Consider the following 19,221-nt stretch of genomic DNA (forward strand, 5'->3'; position numbering starts at 1 on the left):
TCCCCAATTTTTATAAATGAAGTGCTATTTTATCCAACATCTTTTGACATCACCCCTTAGTACACATTTATTTATCATAATTTCTGCAGTCCAACTTGTTGAGTGGTTACTTTTTCCGATAATTTTCACTCAGGTTGACAGCAGTCAGACACATGTATAGTTCACTATGACGAATGTTTTACATTCAAGAATTTGATGGCACAATCATTCATAGTTTGACCCACTGTGACAAAGATCAGAAGTCAACGAGATCTCTAAACCATTCAATATAAATCACGTACTCATATACAAACTATTTACACACCTTAATGACTACAAGGTAAGTGGATATTAGAGGACACACATAACAAACATATATCTTGACTAACCCTAAGGCCTAAAAAAAAAAATAACCTACCTTTTCACTGCCGATCCCAAACTTTTTTTCACATATTTGAGCAAAAAAAATGTAAAATCGCCAAAATTGTGAAGTTTCACAAGAAAAAGTGGATGCAGAAACTTACGTTAACTTAAAATGACAAAATAACAATATAAAACTGTTCTTCCAATCTGTAATGGCTGGACATTTGATAGGAAGAAATAAACAACACAGAGACCATTTGGCAAACCTGAACAAGACACTCACACAGAAAAAAAATACAATAAAATAAAATAAAACATCAACCTACCCTACCTATTCTAAAATTGAGCGTAATCGGAACCACACAATTTTTTTTATAAGGTATTTTTATAAGATATTTGGCGAAATAAAAAAAAAATATTAGGTTCCGATAACATGATTTCAGAAAATAGGGTAGGTAAGGTGGAATTTTGTTTTATTTTACTTTAATTTTTTACAAATTACTTCAACTCCGAGATAAGATACTCATCGGTCATAATACTTCTGAGAGAGTTTGATGAGGTGTAAAAGAGGTAAATGAAGGCATTTTTAAGTTAAGTTGACAAACACGTTATGTAGACTGTACTGCTATAGTCTAAAAAAAACATGGTTTCTCTCTGAAATGCTATCTTTTTTTTCAAAATGACCACATATGAGGCATAGGCATGCAGGTGTACATGGCAATAGAAGTAAATTGTTGATATTTTGTCATTTTGCATTCCAAAAAAATATTTAGGGTCGGGAGCTTTAACTAGAGTCAGTCGGGTTATCGGAAACACCTTATTTTTTATTTGACATTGTCATAGTCTCTCCTTTGATTTGGTTTTTGAAATGGGTCAAGGTTAGATTAGTTTATTTCAGTAAATCAACAAGATCAATGGAACAGATACCAAACAAGGGTTAGCAGCCTATGACATTTGGAACCGAGTTCACTTCATTTCATTTTACAATGCTGCAGGCTATGTTTGTAGGTATGTATGTATGTATGTATGTATGTATGTATGTATGTATGTGTGTATGTGTGTGTGTATGTATGTATGTATGTATGTATGTATGTATGTATGCATGTTATGTATGTATGTATGTATGTATGTATGTATGTATGTATGTATGCATGTTATGTATGTATATATGTATGTATGTATGTATGTATGTATGTATGTATCCTCTAATCTTTGACCTTGGCCTTAACCTTGACTATTATGCAGTGAAGTCATATACAAAATAGAATGAACCCAGACACAAAATCAGACTTAACATGAAAAACATGTTAATACAAACGATGACAACATTTCATAGATAGAATAGAATACTAAACACATTCACCATTATCTCATCCACTTTTATTTAATGGGTAAGGTACCTAAACACATTCAAGTACCCATGATCGTTACTGTGAACAATTTATCTGTTATTGTTGGCTTGCCAGTCTTCCTTCATGAACAAAATGAACAAATACGTGGTCAGGAGGGTGGGGGTAGGTGGTGAACTGCAACTATTCTAAAAATAGACATTGTCTAAACAAACACACTGGGCACTTGCCCGTGTGGGGGCGCTAACCTGAGTAAGTACGGTAATGTTTATGTATAGATCATAATCATTGACTACTTCATTTATCTGTTTATTTAACCTCTATTTATTTAGTGAGTTAAGTTATTGTGAGAATGAATGGACTTGGCTTTTAGTTCATCATTGTTCTATTACCAGATTCTACTCAGGAAGTCAGATTTTTACCGAAGTCTCGTCAGTATTGTGAAACGAGATGGAGATCAGAGCAACAAAGATGGACTTCTATTCTATTTCTGAATAGTACAGTGGCCGACTAGGACAAAGAGGCGCGCTCTATCAAAATGAGGGGTTCCCAATGAAAACAAAAACCGATGTATCAAAAAGATACATGCTCTCACCAAAAAGGGTGGCTCTCATCAAAACAGAGATGTGCTCCTTTTGATGAGAGCAAGTCTATTTTTTGATTGGGAACCCCTTATTTTGATAAACGCACATCTCTTTTTCCTTGTTGGCAACCATAGAATAGTCTATCTCAAATGTAACATCCAATAGACTCCTATCCAAGTTCATGTGTTCTTGTAACCTTGGCGATACATATTTGTTACAAACTGCTGAGTTAGCATGCCGGGCTACTTGAACAAAATGTTATCTTTCATGTTTGTCATGTATCAGCATGTTTCCCCAATATTCTCCCTGAATGAAGTACCGAGGGCGCCAAGCCATCTTGTGTTTTATGAATGCCATAAAATGAAAATCATCCTCCAAATAACTTTTATTTTGATACAAAATAGTTTGGTCTCCCTTGGCAACTAGAGAAGGTGTTATCAGTTTCTAAGCCCTCTTGTGGAAACATTCTAGGGAGAAAACTGCATCACATGTTGTGATTTTACATCACACGGAACGCTACACCTCAAATGATTTACTTTTACAACTTCAAGTGAGGCTTGTTAATAATTTCCATCTATACACGGAGGTCTTCACTCCAATGATCTGTATCTTGAGAATCTTCCTAGGATGGATATGATACAAGAAAGAACGTAAGAATCTCCAAGACAGTAACATCTTGAAGACATGAAGACGAGATGAATCCAGATTGACAGATAAGTTCATATCTGTACACATGAATCTTACAGAAAATCAAGATGGAGAACTGAATAAATAGAATGATTTCCCTGTCATACCAATACTGAAGAATTAAACTTGGTAAAAATAGCTATGCAGAAGAACTTTACAAGCTACAGTGTTTGCTATGGTTGGGGAACCCCCGGTAACAGAAAGGGCAAAAGAGGTAAAAATGACAGTGTTTCCTTAGGTCTAACAACAAAAATTGTGTGGTTCCGATTATGCGCAATATCAGAAGAGATGGGGTAGGTAGATTTTTTATCATTTTTTGTTTCATATGTGAGTGTCTAGTTCAGGTAGTTATTTTTTCCGGCATTTCCATATGGTCTCTGTGTTATTGGTTTCTTCCCATCAGGTGTACAGACATTACAGATTGGAAGAACAGTTTTATATTGTCTTTTGAAGTTTATGTCAGTTTCCGCATCCACTATTTCCTGTGAGACTTCGCAATTTTATTTTACTTTCTCGAATACGTAAAAAAGTTTAGGGTCAGCGTGAAAAACTAGGTGGGCTTGGGTAACCGGAACCAAACAATTTTACGGTTTTTGGCCTCAACAAAAACACTGAGATATTTCAGAAAAATAGTAAGACTGAGGACATATACATGAAAGTGAATGATTCTGTGATTAAAGAACGTCATGATTTTGAAAATTATTACTGCTAACAAATATGACTTTAAAAATAGTGACAACACCTAGCTAACTTTATGTGTATCTAGAAGAATCAAAAATAATATGCATTTACTACAATACATCTATCTGTGGGCATTCAAATTTCAGAAGTCTGTTCCTTCATCTTACCTCCAGGTTTCCATAGCAACCACGTTTCTTCCTCACCAAATCACCCCAGAGTACCATATTTTTACAGGTTGGACATTTTCCCTCCACTGGTACCAAGTGTTCTGAATGTTTGAGGAACTTCTTGGCTAGGCAGATCATATGACAAACCATGGAACAATTTGGGTGTACGCAACTCAGTGTATCGTCTGTAGGCTGAAATAAGAATACATATAATTACTTCCTGGACTAGTATAAATAAAGATTATCATTATTATTCAGAATTGACAATAGTCAATATCAAAGTCAATACCTTCATTTTTTTCTCTGAAATCTGATCAGTTTCAATTAACTGAGCCATTTTCAAAAATTTTCAACGCTCAAAAACACACCAAGGGTCAAAGGTTACCATAACTGCTTTTTCATATGCTAGGAAAGTATTTCATCATCCACACTGACCTAATAATGACAGATAAATTTGTATTCATTATTAATACAAGATTGGTTTTGAAATTTTCTGTACCAAGCACCAGATAAATGTAAGAATGAATGTTCATGGACTCTGGGTTCAAAGTTAGTTATGAAAATTTCTACTCACAGATAAATATAGTTTATGTTCGACAGGCATGCTTTACTAAAGTTTGACAAACCTTCAATCTCTGTACACACGTAGCACATCTTTTACTTGACCTCTGGGTCAAAGGTATAAGGTCATCATCCCCATCGTCAGATGTCTTCATAGCTTGACTTGCTTGACTTTGAGATTCACCGTCTTTTTTCTCTTTGACTTTGACTTTGACACTCTTTACTGGACCAAATGCTATCGGCATATGTAGTGGCGGTGCTAGCATGGGCTCAAAGTCAACTTTTAACTCCTGCTTCAACCACCGAACAGTCAGAGGCAGGCGATTCCATGGTCCGACTTGGAGCATGTTTGATAGGATTCTGATGCAGTTCTGAAAACGTGTCTCATTCTTTCTTTTTGTTGATGCTATGTGGCGAAGCCGTCTGGATTTCTTGGGATGTTGCCATGCCCACTCAAACTATAAATAGATTAAAATACAGCAAAATTGACAGGATTGTGAAAATAAATGTGATTAAAAAACATCAAAAAACAAAACATGAACAAATAAATGATGGCATTCCTTTCCATGTTTGCAACCTGACAGCTCACTGGGCTAATTTACATTTGAAAAGGTTCATCTCTGATTGATTGAAACAAAAATTTGTGATTCAATATAATCTGCAACATTTCACCAACAATTGTATTTGTACTTTGTAAAGAAAATTTCTAAAAAAGTCAAAAAATTTCTTGGGAGCAAATCCCCAATTTTTGCTGACGTCTTGTCGACATCGTCAGGGGGTGTAGTCTGTGATTAGAAATTTCCATTAAATAAGTATGAACCCATAGTCCCTGAATATCCATTCTCCAAACTGCTGTATTTTGTGTTACCTCCATACGATTCTTTTATCACTTACATAGCAGAGTATGCATCCATGGGAAAGTCCTCTGTCCAAAATCAACAAAAATCTAAATGGTTGTAATTGGAATTATTTTCTCATTATTTTTGTTCAAATTGTTATTTCTGTTCCTGTACATGCCGAAGTATGGCCGACTCATTCTCACAATACAAGCTAGAGCACATATTTCTGCTGGCGCAACGAAATATGAGTACCTCTGGTGGGTACGTTTTGGACGGTGTTGTAATGAGGCCTGCGATTAATAAGGATGGGCTGACTGTCAACTGATCAAACCATATTAATATCTGTGGCACACAAATTTACTAAGTGCTGACAGAAGACAAAACAGAGCCTCATAACATGTGAATGCAAGCATAGAGTACTCTGGGTATATGCACAAGTGTTTGCATGTAGTGTTCTCTATGGTTATAATCATAGTCAGTGGAAATGCAGCAGAGAACACCCAATGCTAATACCCGGTAGCCCCGCCGGAGTATCCACACTGGCAGGCATATGTCATGGGGCTCTGTTATTACTAGTATTACATACATTTATGCAAAACAGTAAATTTTCATAAAAACTTATAGCGTATTATGATTTCCTGTTCAAGGAACAACTGTGCCCTCATTTGCATATCATTTGCATGCACGTCTGCAATAACGTTTTCGGTACTGTACTACAAACACCCGTACTACTATAGTGCACGCTTCAGTACAAGTAATCACTAGTACATATATGATAATATATGATTAAGCCAGTATACAAACTATCATCAACAGGCAGTTCAGCTAATTAGCAGTATAGAAACGTTTTACTTATATGTGAAAATTTACAAAAAAAATAACAGCTATTGGGGGTCTTTACAGGAAAACAATGATCACTATCAGAGAATTCTATACTTACTCTTAAGGCTGAAATATCATTTGGAAATCCATGAATTATCAGAGCCATTTCCCTAATGAAGTAGAAGACAGAAAATCAGAAATTCTCCTCCGTGTTAAAATAATTAATTAGATGATATGACAGAACCCAATGATGCGCGAGTGCACGTGTGGCGTACTCGGGGTATTTGCATGAGTGCGTGCAGTGTTCTTTGCACCTGCAGCAGAAAGCACTGCAAGCACAAGTGCAAATACCCCTGAGTACCAACACAGGAATTCACGTGGCATGGGGTTCTGTTATTATTACATATGATTCATACTATATGCATAAGTCATACAGATCACATGATTTCATATGTAGCGAAAGATCATGTCTTCATTACATATAGGTATGCAATAATGTTTTCGGTATTGCACTGCAGTGAAAATACCACTACTGGCAGTATACGCATGCACCAGTGCAAATAATCTCTGGAACATACATACTAATTTTGAAGTCACGTGAGAAATAGTGGAATACAGAAACTGACATCAACCTATAAAGACAATATAAAACTGTTCTTCCAATCTGTAATGGTTGTACATTTGATGGGAAGAAACCAATAACACAGAGACCATATGGAAAACAACGGAAAACATAACTACCTGAACTAGACACTCACACAAGAAAAACAAATCTACCTACCTCACCAGCACCTATTCTAAAATTGAGCATAATCGGAACCGCACAAATATTTTTAAAGGCCTTAGTTGCAAAGATTTGTGCACGTAAAATGTTATACTTACCAAGGGCCCTTACCACTGGTACGATAGGCACCGCCATATTTGCTGCCTTTGTTGTGTTGAGTGATTCGACGTGTTGGATTGACAGTGTAACCAATATATGTCCGTCCTTTGTATTTAGGGTTAGTGCAGTACAGTAAATAGCACCCATAAAAGTTCTCAACTTCGACAACCATCTTCAATTATTGTCATCAACATTTGACCTTCCCTGACCTTTGGAGCAATAGCAGTTCCAAGATGTAAAATAAATGAAAAGTACATGTACTGTATGGATGAGGATTTTGGATTTGTTTTGGATTTTTAATTTATAAAATAATTTTATCATGGCTTCCTACTTGAAAAATCAATGTGAAACAACATCAGCCAAGACCTTGTTTGTAACTCAATAAATTGCAGAAGATTAATAAATATGTCAAATGTTTGTTATTGTGCATACAAAAATAAAACCTTTTACATGTTTTTATTATAGCTATTTGCTCTGTATTGAGTTACAAACGCAGACTTGGTCAATGTTGTTTCACATTGATTTTTCAAGTAGGAAGCCATGTTAAAATTGTTTCATAAATTACAAATCCAAAATAACTACCCAAACCTCATCCGTGTAAGAGTCTAACGATATGACTACTAGAATGCTGAAAGTTCATCTGAGCAAACATTCATTCTAAATTCATAAATTTGATATCATTTTGAACAACGAAATACCAACACCTCACCTAAGCTTTCACCAGGTATTTGACCTTTGACCTCAAATGGCATCATCAAAATTTTGGTAAAGACTACCAAAGAACTCTTGTGTACGTTGGCACTAAATTGTGATATTGCACTCGCTGGCATGTCTGAAAAGCATTTATGGATAACCATAACTTTGAAGGCATGTTATTTGTAACTGGTGAACATTTTACTATGATTTTATAGTAAATATTTGAAAGTTAACTATGGCCTACTTGCAAAATTACATTTACACTGACAGTCCCCACGTAGGCACATATTTGTATTCAATTTGAAACTACGGATATAAATACGTTTACACTCCATTATAGACTCGTGCAGCCTTCAATCTGTTACTTTCTAAATTCTGATCTGGTACTGTGGTAATCCCTTTTGCAGACGTATTAAGTGCAATTTCCTTCTCCGGTATTATGCATGGATAACATTCTCAAAATCGTGTCCCCTACAACAATGTCACGATCTACAGTCGAGTCGCTAAGCCCGGTGTGTTCGCTGTCGCACTTGGCGGTAAAGGGGTATATTTTCATCTCTATAACAAACTTACTTAGCATTTTAGTGTGGTAGATCGACCAGGGTCTCTTGTCCTTGTCTAAATTCTCATCCCACGATAGGGTATAATCCACTAGCTATCTCGGCTTTGTAATCGTTTTGTAATTTAAATAGTGCGCCCTCAGACACTCAACTTCTCCGATACCAGCACAGAGGGCGCTATACATATGTTTTCTTTATCGCGGATATCGTACTGCTGCATGCTGTAAATTAATTAAAGCTCCGAAATTACATTCGATTACCCGACCCCACCTAGTTTTTCACGCCGACCCAGACTTTTTTTTACGAAAAATCATGAAGTCTCGCAAGAAATAGTGGGTGCGGAAACTGACATCAACTTAAATATAGACAATATAAAACTAGTCTTCCAATCTGTAATGACTGTACATCTGATAGGAAGAAATAAACAACACAGAGACCATTTGGAAAACAATGGAAAACCTGAACTAGACACTCACACATGAAAAAAAATATATAATAAAATAAAATAAAATATCGACCTACCCACCTATTTTGAAATTGAATGTAATCGGAACCACACAATTTTATTTCTCGGCCTAATCATGAAATGACACCCAAAAACCCAAACTTTATGAAAATGCCTTTATTTCCTGAAGTGGAGATCCCATGAATTATCTAGAAATGCACCGGAAATGTAAACAGAAATTGGCGTTTTGGACACATATAACAACAAATTCAACTCTAGAATCCAAGCTTAACTTTTAGAATATCAAAAGCCATATAACATTATAAAAAATGATCCCAATGTCACATTGATGCACGATGTTAATAAGCAGAAAAATTGATTAAAAAAATAAATTCTTCGGAAATGGAAAGATAAATCGTCGGAAATGATATGCAATGGAACGCATGACTGCAACGCGAGTTCATATAATCATCTTGCCCATCATGACTCCGCTCTATTTTTGTATCCTCAATGATTGCAATAACAATAGAACCAGCCGACAACATGTTTAACGGAAGTTGCCTCGCAAGGGCTATACGTCACTTCCGCCCAAGTTCTGCTATATCTCCGTACTGATATGTGACAGTGAATGAAACCAACGCATTTCATCTCATTTAGATGCAACATCTAAGTTTTCAATAAATATAGTTCACTGACAACGTGTTTCCTTCGAATTCCCTGTAACTATCAATAAACCAACCCCTTTTTTAATTGGTTGAGTCGTTTACGGCATAAATAAAGGCAAAAAAAAATTTATATGAACATTCCACGTATTGAAGTGAAATTATCTCGATTTTCATTAAAAAAACTTTCCATTCACCAAATATCTAGGACAAATGTGACATGTTTTAATACATTGCTTGTCATAAATATTAAACCTATGAGAAGAAGTGATAAAAAGGATTATTTTTTCAAATGAGTATAATTTATGAGCTTATTCATATCGAAAGTATTACAAGTGATATTTCTGAATTCAAAACTTGAGAAGCAATGTTCATTGTGATAATTTAATTTTGTAGAAATACGACATAGGAAATTATTGACCCTTGCAGCTTTGTCACATAAAATGAAAGCAGGGTTTCGTAGACAGACAGACAGACAGACAGACAGACAGACAGACAGACAGACAGACAGACAGACAGACAGACAGACAGACAGACAGACAGACAGACAGACAGACAGACAGACAGACAGACAGACAGACAGACAGACAGACAGACATTAAATTATAAACACGCATATTCACACATAAGTCTGTTATAGATATCCATAGGGTATATTAATGTACCGTGAAACTGACTGCGTAAGTTGTTCTCTAAAACATTCCGCCCGTGTATAGCACAACAGGTGGAATTATACTCATTCCTATTCAGCAGTAATTCGTACAACATTATGTACAATGGGGAATAATTTAAAAGGAAATTGCCATAATGTTTATTTAATTGACCTTCACTGCAATTAAGCCATTAATAATTGGCACATTGTACATTGTAGAGCAATGTGATATTATTCTATGTCTGGTTTCTTTATCTATATCTAATTTTAATTCGGAGAGAATGCATTTTTGTTTTAATTGCATTCTTAGATGTGTGGTGACCCTGTAGCTGTTGATGTACATGAACAAATTGAACACACACACACCACCACCACCCCATCCCATCCACACATTCTGGTCCATTGACAATCAGACTGATAGTGTGGACGTCACGGTATTTTGTTAAGTGGTGTTCTCCTGAAGTGATAATAACCTGTACAGCTGTTACCTAACACAGTTCGCTGAAATATGTATTTATGTATCATATTCGCGGAACACGTGAATGGCGTGATGAAATGATGATATATGGATAAGGGGGGGGGGGGGCTGTCATACTAAGGGAGCTTTCAGTATTTACAGGAGGGGGAGGGCCGGAGGAAATCACATATGATCTGTTAGTGAAACATGACCCTCCTCCATTCTCCATTTGTAAAATGTGACCCTCCCCTTTGTCCCATTGTGTAAAACATGACCCTCCCCATGACAACTGCATATACTGAACGTTAATCAATCTTCCCATCACATGTATACATACAAATTAAATTTTTGACTCTATATTAGAAAGCAATATTAATATTCGTAAAAATAAATGTTGAGTGCTCATCTCACCTTTACCTCTCAAAACACACAAAACAATTGGTCACAAAACTATGGATTGTAAAATGTGACCCTCCCCAAATATTCTAATGCAAAATATGACCCTCCCCAAAGAACAGGTTTGTAAAACGTGACCCACCACCTGATTCCTCCGGCCATCCCCCACCTGTAAATACTGAAGGCTCCCTAGCATAACCAATACTACTATACAGTGACGTACCAGCTGAATACACACATCGCATTGTCAACACCTGCAAACAATAGATTTCAAGGTAAGGGGAAGCTTAAGCGAAATGAACTTTCGCCCCATCAATACGAGGAAGTAGTAATTCGATATGAGGTTATCAGAAAGTTAATATACATGACATACGAAGCATCAGAATATATTATAATAATTAGGTCTCGTGCAGTTGTATTTCCTGGCCAAATACACTTGTTAGATAGTTGTGTACACACCAGTACGATCTTTGAATGAGAATGGGGGAAGAATATCTGCACGTGTCTGTGGCTGTTTTACTGGGGATAATACTCGTGGCGTGTATCGTTGAAAACACGGTTGTTATCTTCATAGTGTGTACTGATCGACAATTACACACTACGGGCAACATGTTCATCGTAAGCATGGCAGTGGCCGACCTCTTAGTGGGAACAGTCAATATTCCGTGCTACATCGCCGAGAAAGTTGGATTGATGGCAGCGTACAACTACCAGTGCGTATTTGTACGGTGTGTTACAACGTTCTTCATTTTGGCGTCTGTGGCCCACCTCCTTGTTATTGCGATTGACCGCTACGTTGCCATTGCCTACCCTTTAAGGTAAGGAAGCCTAACTTTTCCTCTACCTTCAACAGTGCACTTGAACTTTAATGAACTAAATCAATGTCATAACACACCATTGACATACACCGCATTGTTATAAAATAGATTTAAAAAAAATAACTACAAAACTAGCTACATTTTTCAAATGGTTTCCACTGTTTACCTTTTCAAGTGTGACTGTTTATTTAGCTTATATCTCCCAACATAAAATGTAAATATGTATACCATATACAAAGTTGAACTTCGTTTGAACTTGAACATGTGTGTAGAAGATTAGATTAGATTAGATTAGATTAGATTAGATAAGTTTAGATTAGATTAGATTAGATTAGATTAGATTAGATTAGATTAGATTAGATTATATTAGATTAGATTAGATTAGATTAGATTAGATTAGACAACCAACAACAAAAAGGAATTACATTAAAACTTTTGAGATATTTTCTGTCAGGAAAATAATATCTTCTGGAATATAGTGAATGCTTACTATACTTTCATATCATTTATAGTATTGAACGGAGAACGTTTGAATTTTCAGTAAGGGAGCCTTCAGTAATTACAAGGGGCCGGGGGTGAACCCCAATCTGTTGCATAAAATGAAACCTTTCTAAACAGTTGCGCCTCCTCGGTGTCATTTCTATAAAACATGGCCCTGCCCCTGTTCAATTAAACATGATGGTTAAAATGCTGTTTGATGTGAAATGACGGCAATGGTTTTGTCGCACTACTACCAGCAGCATAGTGAATTTGCATGAAGGTACTGTATTAATAAACTACCTATCTTTGGATCTCATTGGCAAACCTGAAAGCCAGAACACCGACACACTTGATGTGTGGACTACCAACGTGGTCGGGATCGAGATGAACATCTCCACTCCATTACATCATGCCCAACATCTTACCCTACTGTTCCCCGTCACCCCCCCCCCCTCCTCATCACTCCACAACTAACATTTGATTCAGCGCATGACTGTCAGCAGCTATTTGATTGATATGTCCTAATATTGCAATACAATGGTGGCAGAAGTGGGATTTGGCAGTGGTGGCAGCAGTGGGATTTCAAAATCACAGAATAATGCAAATTGAGACACTACAAGTCGAAGTAAAATGTGACTCTCCCCTTTAATGTCCATTTTCTAAAATATCCTGTAAGAACCGATTTGAAAAACTAAACCCCCCACCTCCCTACTAACTCCCCGGCCTTCCGCCACTTATAATTACTGAAGGCTCCCTAAATGTGCCTAAAACATTTAAAAAACACAAAACAAGGAGTTGAAAAGACGTGTAGATAATATTAACAATGACTAAGAGGAGAAACGAAGGCGTTATTTCCCTTTTTTAGGTTCCTCCCTTGCTTCCTCATTCCATAATTCTAATAATAACTTACACAGTTATACATACTAGTATGTATACAATTCTTCCTGTCAGGAACTGTACGTAAAATACACTGTCTAAATTTAGTGATATTTGTGGAGAGGAAACTTAGTGAAATATATCAACAGTCTAGGGTGGATTTGTATAATGAGCAAAGAAATCGAGCCGCAAAGAATAGCTTAAGTGGCGGCTCTTAATGAAATTAGTCTTTTTACAGATCCGATGATCTGGTCCAGTTCCTATGTAGGGCGAGTGTGGGTCGTAGTACAGCGCTAGCTTTATTGTTTTTCTGGCTTGGGGCGAATATCGCGATATTCTTCAAACTGCCTCGGCTATTGGTGTCTTATTCGATATTAAATATTAATAAACGTCATCCTCAAGGGATAACATTCAGAAAAATATGTTAAAGTGGCCTTATGGATGAGAATTTTGTATTTATTTTGTATTTGTATTTGATAAAACAGCTTCACTATGTTTTTCTACTTGAAAAGATAATGCGAAAGAACATATACTAAGTCTATGTTCATAACTCAATACATTGCAAAACGTGTAAAAAGTTATTCTACGTACAATAACAAATATTTTATACATTGCTTAATGTTTTGCAGTTTATTGAGTTATGAACATAGACTTAGTATGTTATTTCACATTATTTTTTCAAGTAGAAAAAACATAGTGAAGCTGTTTTATCAAATACAAAGCCAAAATAAATACAACATTTTCAACCATATGGCCACTTTAATCATTTGCAATGTATTGAGTTACAAACAAGGACTTGGCATATTGATATTTCAAGTAGGAAGCCATGATGAAATTGTTTCAAATCCAAAATAAATATCCAAATCTCATCTTTATGGCCAATCTAATATTCAAATTGCATTACAGTTCATTTTTAATCATTCACAAGAACTTGTAGATGACATTATATCATTCGTATCATCAAAACGAAATATATCAGAAAGGGATATTTACATAAACGAAACACAAGGTGATACCTTTTAGGCCAATAATACAATCAACGTACCATATAATTGGATTTTAACACCCGTTATTTGCCTGTAAATGTTTGTTATGCTAGCTAAGCCGTTACCCTCCGCCTATACCCCCCCCTTTCCCCGAGTGCTCAGACCAGCTAGCATTGTTTGAAAACAGTATGTGTTGCGTGCCAAACTGTTGATCTAGCCACTGCAATACTATCATTGACAGACAGATATTACTAATTTTGTATTTGTAGTACGGGAAATTATAGTGTTTACACCAAACGAATATGAAATATGATCTTACCGTCAATTATTATTACCTATGCATATGCAGTTTGTGTTGTTCTTTCTTTGTTTTCAACGATATCGACTTTCGGTATAGATTATACGATTTTGGTATGTTACCGATACGAACTTGACTGGCCGACACTTTACAAATTATGTTTCGTGTTTCGTGTTTCGTGTTTGGTTATTTGCGTTCAACTGTTGTCATTTTCATAGTACGTATGCCGTTCTTCTATCCATTGAACTACACGTGTTTGTTTGGCATTATCACTGCAAAGATCAGCAAGCAATGTGCACGGTGTGTCCGTCCTTTAATGATCCCATTAAAAACTTAAACATGCATAAAATATTCCTGCCCACCTGATGGCAGCGATTACTTCCCGAATGAATGTAATCCTTGCCTGGCAGGAAATTTCCAAATCACCACCAAGAGAGTATCTGCCTTTCTCTCACCTCCCCTCTCTACTACGTGTTTCTGCTTTTCTACCACATCTTTCTATTCACACTGCGTCACAGAAATAGTCTCACTGAAAGAAAGACCATATTGGCCATATGCTCAGTTAGCATTGAATAAAAATTCGAGTATTATTTTCGTATTTACATAGTCAATTATTTGCTCAAACTACAACATACAAATACAAATGGTGTGTGATCATGAATACAAAATATCCGTTGACATTTTGGGTCGATCAGCTAGCTAACTTACATATCAACGATATGCATATTAGTGATTTGCGAGCTGTTGTGAAATATTTCTTTAGAAATTTCTTTAAAAACACCTACATGATTTAAGCGAATATGATAATTAATGAATTTTAAGCTGTGGTGCGATTGCATGTATCTCTATACAAAGTCTATATCTAATTTGACTACAAATTTTCATTTCAATAGGTACCAGATATTGATGACCAGACGGAAAGCATTTACAATGTTAGGCCTTGCCTGGATCTTGTCGTTGATGGCAGCCTTTCTACCTTTGATGGGTTGGAGGAGGTCGTCATTTTCAGACCTTACTGACCACTTAGCCGATGGTTGTGGATTTGACAAATTGATGACATTATCATATGTACTTGTGATGGGGATTGTATTTTTTGCCACACCTGGTAAGCCTGATTCAATAATGCTCACAGATCACATACATACATACATACATACATACATACATACATACATACATACATACACACACACACACACACACACACACACACACACACACACACACACATACATACATACATACATACATACATACATACATACATACATACATACATACATACATACATACATACATACATACATAAACAAAGACTTATAATTGAAAACGTGATAAATGGCAATACATGGGGGTAATTGTGTGGATGGAAATTATGGACGCAAAGGGTTTTCCCTTTCAATCACAAGTACGTCCCCGTCATGTGTAGGTTACAGGGGAAAATCTACTCGTTTTTCTCACCATTGAAAGCGGCTTTTGATTGTACTTTGAAGTTGTTTATTACAAGCTATCCAAATGAGAAGTGACTATAATAAAAGCTCAAATAAAAAGTATCCTTCGAAAGAAAAAATTGACCTAGTAATCTAGTCCCTAGATTGAATGGACTTTGTTCCTCTTAAACACCCTAATTGTAACTCTGAGGCTAGCTACCACGACTTCATATACTTTAAGTTCCCCTTTCCAATCAAAATAATCGCGTCACATATATGTATGTAATCATGCTGGCGAACACAACAGGGTGTCATGCATTCAATGCGTCAATTTGTTCAAAGACCCTTTTTACCGTGAATTCGAAGGGTCTATGATTTGAGAGGTCCATTAAATTTTGCCTCGATTATTCCATTGCATGGTCCTAGTCCCCAGTTGTCAGTGGCCAGTAGTCAATCATCTGTCACCCATACTGAAATGCCATACATTTACATATTTCTATTTCATGTTTTATAGTATCAGTGATGTTGGCTCTCTACTGTTGGATTTTTGCCCAAACACGAAAACAATTGAGGAAGATCGGTGCATTGAACGAAACATTTGTAGTGTCCAGGAACTCGAACAGAAAAAGGAAGCAAGAGCTGAGAGCTGCGAGAGTTCTTTGTGTTATCATGGGGTGCTACTTGCTGTGCATGACACCGGCAGTCATTTCACTACTTCTTGATCAAACTCTAGAGGACGGAGTACCCTCGCTGCTGACGCAATTCGTTTTTGTGGTGACATTTCTAAATTCGGCTTTGAATCCTGCAATCTATTCTCTTGGCAACAGACAAGTGAGACATGCCATTGGTAAAAGACTGTTTAGTAAAATCTACAAATCCCGTGTTGAATGGACGGCAAATGAATCTCCAGTAGTTGTTTCGTGAACCCGCTCGAAGATTGTGATGGAAGTGTTATGAATTTGTAATTCCTGTGTTTGTATGTGATAAAGAAAGTGTGTTGCTAATCTAGTAATAACAATAGCGCGACAGACACGAGACATTTCTCTTTGTTCAGCCAAAAATGTGAGTGGCATAAGGAGCCTTGTCACTATGAGTTGAAAACGAGTATGCATGAGCGGAGTAAATGACAGCGACATTCTGAACGTTAGAGCACCGCGATATCAGGGTATGCATACTGTTCGGACACGTAAGCCTGGCTTGCTCATGGTATACTAGTAAATGCACACACAAACACACGTACATGCCATGTAAATCTGTGACAAATTGCGACATGGATTCATGGCTCTTATTTCTCAATTACCTCATGATTATTGGTGTAAAAAAGTATTACACATTTTTATATATTTGCTTTATACATTCACAAACACGCCGGTCATGATTGTATATAGTTGGAATAAGAATAATATAATTTCTATTACAAGTCGTAGAAACATGGAAGGCTTTGTTTAAATTAATTAACACAATGGGTGGGTCTAATGTTTCGAGTGAGTAGCCATATTTCTTGTTTAATAGTCAGCCGTAAAAGGGACCTGTATGTATGTATGTATGTATGTATGTATGTATGTATGTATGTATGTATGTATGTATGTATGTATGTATGCATGCATGCATGCATGCATGCATGTATGGATGGATGGATGGATGGATGGGTGGGTGTGTGTGGGTGTGGGTGTGTGTGTGTGTGTGTGTGTGTGCGCGTGTGCGTGCGTGCGTGCGTGCGTGCGTGCGTATGTATGTATGTATGTACATGTATGTATGTATGTATGTATGTATGTATGTATGTATGTATGTATGTATGCATTACATATGAAATGGGTGGAGGAGAGGGGAATACTGAGGAATGAGTCATTGAGACGGTTCTGATAATAATTCAACTTAACCGGTTGCACCATTTTAACTAATTTTACAATATGATACAACGTAGGCACCTCTATTGAAACTCAGATTACTCTAAAAGATTCAACAGTGGGTATATAAACCGTTTCTTAACTCCATCGTATTTACCTAATTGTTGAATGTTATCCTTGCTACTCTTTTTGTTGTATCTGTATTTTCGAGAGTCTTTCTTTCCTGTGGCAGGATTTCCACTGCGAGAGAAAAATAGAGGAATTAAACAGTTTGTAATAAACCACCCTTGATTCATTAAAGTTGAATTGGAGAAAATTGTATAAATGTCTGTAGGTAGTCTTTGTGTATGGTTTATTGATGAAAGAAGTGATTAGAGACGTATGGACCATATCAATAGTTTATATCCAGTAATGGTACTGAGGCTACAGGTGTTATTAAAATCATTATAAGCCCATTGAATTTGAAATGCGAGGAAAAATTGCCACAAGTGTTCAAAATATAATTTTAAAATGAGAGAGAGAGAGAGAGAGAGAGAGAGAGAGAGACAGACAGACAGACAGACAGACAGACAGAGACAGACAGAGAGACAGAGAGAGACAGAGAGAGAGACAGACGGACACAGGGACAGAGACAGACAAAGAGAGACACACAGAGAGATATACAGAGAGACAGAAAGACTCCTGCTGATAATTTGGAAATTTACTGCCAGGCCAGGATTGCTTTCATGATTCGGGGATTAATCGATATGAATCTTTTATGCAAGTTAAACTTTTATCACTATAAACGGACACACCACATTGATTGTGATAATGCTAAATGAACACATATATTTCAGAGGATAAAACAGCGCATTCGTAGTTTAAAATGACAACAGTTCAACGCAAATAACAAGACATTTGCATCATGATACACAGCAAAACAAGAGTTTAGACAATACCGAAAAACTAATGCCACAATCAATACTTCTGAAAGCGGGAATCAAGTATGGTATGATCACTCTGTGAATAACTTGAAATGGTCGAACGGCCAAAAAGTGTCAGAGTTTATCAAAGTCTCCGAGTACATTCAACAGTTTTACACGTCTGCTCAACAGCTCTGGACGTCTGTTGAAGAGCTCCAGACGTCTGTTCAACCTCTCTATATAAATATCTTTCGGTGCTATTGCCGTATTCCCCTTTGAAGACATAGTAGCAGACCCCCGGAGCAGACCCTAGCCCAGTTTGTCGTGTGTATAGTTTACCTGTATTCCATCAATATAATTCAGACTTCAATATCTTCACTCTTACACTTACACTTTTTCGCTTAAAGCGCCCCCTATCATAAATTCCTGAGAACAGATTCAACGAACGAAAACAGAATAAGTCTTTAGATTGGTTCGTTTTTCAACCTTATTGCGACTATTCACACCTTACACGATAATCTGATAAGATATTCCACTTTCAAATAAGCCCTCTAGTGGTCAGGTAATGTTTTCTTTTGTTATTAGTTATACTAAAAATGATTCAGTCACCGCTGAAAGTAATTGACCGCCAGGGGGCGGTTATGATTGGGACATGGACTACTACAACTTGTAGTTTGAAAGTTTATACTTTTTCGTGTTTTCAAATTAGCCATATACCACGGGTGCAAAACTATGACTCTTTCTGAAATTAAGGTGTCAAATGTCAAGATCATATCAAAGCAAATTCTAATTTTTTCCAAG

General features: G+C 36.5%; 2 protein-coding genes across 2 annotated transcripts; one reads left to right on the forward strand and one right to left on the reverse strand.

Moving 5' to 3' along the window:
• Window positions 1–1,781: 1,781 nt before the first annotated feature.
• On the reverse strand, window positions 1,782–8,272 carry LOC144449177 (structure-specific endonuclease subunit slx1-like). Its single transcript, XM_078139678.1, has 6 exons — window positions 8,185–8,272; window positions 6,915–7,124; window positions 6,151–6,202; window positions 4,437–4,829; window positions 3,811–4,002; window positions 1,782–2,897 (listed from the first exon to the last, which is right to left on the reverse strand). The coding sequence occupies exons 2-6, from the start codon at window positions 7,085–7,087 to the stop codon at window positions 2,850–2,852; spliced, it is 858 nt and encodes a 285-aa protein (XP_077995804.1). The 5' UTR covers window positions 7,088–7,124; window positions 8,185–8,272; the 3' UTR covers window positions 1,782–2,849.
• Window positions 8,273–11,407: 3,135 nt separating this feature from the next.
• LOC144449716 (adenosine receptor A2b-like) lies at window positions 11,408–16,991 on the forward strand. The gene is made up of 3 exons (XM_078140293.1): window positions 11,408–11,601; window positions 15,135–15,346; window positions 16,186–16,991. The coding sequence occupies exons 1-3, from the start codon at window positions 11,408–11,410 to the stop codon at window positions 16,593–16,595; spliced, it is 816 nt and encodes a 271-aa protein (XP_077996419.1). The 3' UTR covers window positions 16,596–16,991.
• The last annotated feature ends 2,230 nt before the right edge of the window (window positions 16,992–19,221 follow it).

The sequence above is a fragment of the Glandiceps talaboti genome, chromosome 18 (genome assembly GCF_964340395.1).
Source record: "Glandiceps talaboti chromosome 18, keGlaTala1.1, whole genome shotgun sequence".
NCBI lineage: Eukaryota > Metazoa > Hemichordata > Enteropneusta > Spengelidae > Glandiceps > Glandiceps talaboti.

Coding starts and splice junctions, on each gene's coding strand:
- LOC144449716 (XM_078140293.1), top strand. CDS start 11,408: ATGGCAGTGGCCGACCTCTTAGTGGGAACAGTCAATATTCCGTGCTAC. Junction 11,602..15,134: donor GCCATTGCCTACCCTTTAAG/GTAAGGAAGCCT, acceptor TCATTTCAATAG/GTACCAGATATTGATGACCA. Junction 15,347..16,185: donor TGTATTTTTTGCCACACCTG/GTAAGCCTGATT, acceptor CATGTTTTATAG/TATCAGTGATGTTGGCTCTC.
- LOC144449177 (XM_078139678.1), bottom strand. CDS start 7,087: ATGGTTGTCGAAGTTGAGAACTTTTATGGGTGCTATTTACTGTACTGC. Junction 6,203..6,914: donor ACCAGTGGTAAGGGCCCTTG/GTAAGTATAACA, acceptor CTACTTCATTAG/GGAAATGGCTCTGATAATTC. Junction 2,898..3,810: donor GTTGCTATGGAAACCTGGAG/GTAAGATGAAGG, acceptor TATCCATCCTAG/GAAGATTCTCAAGATACAGA.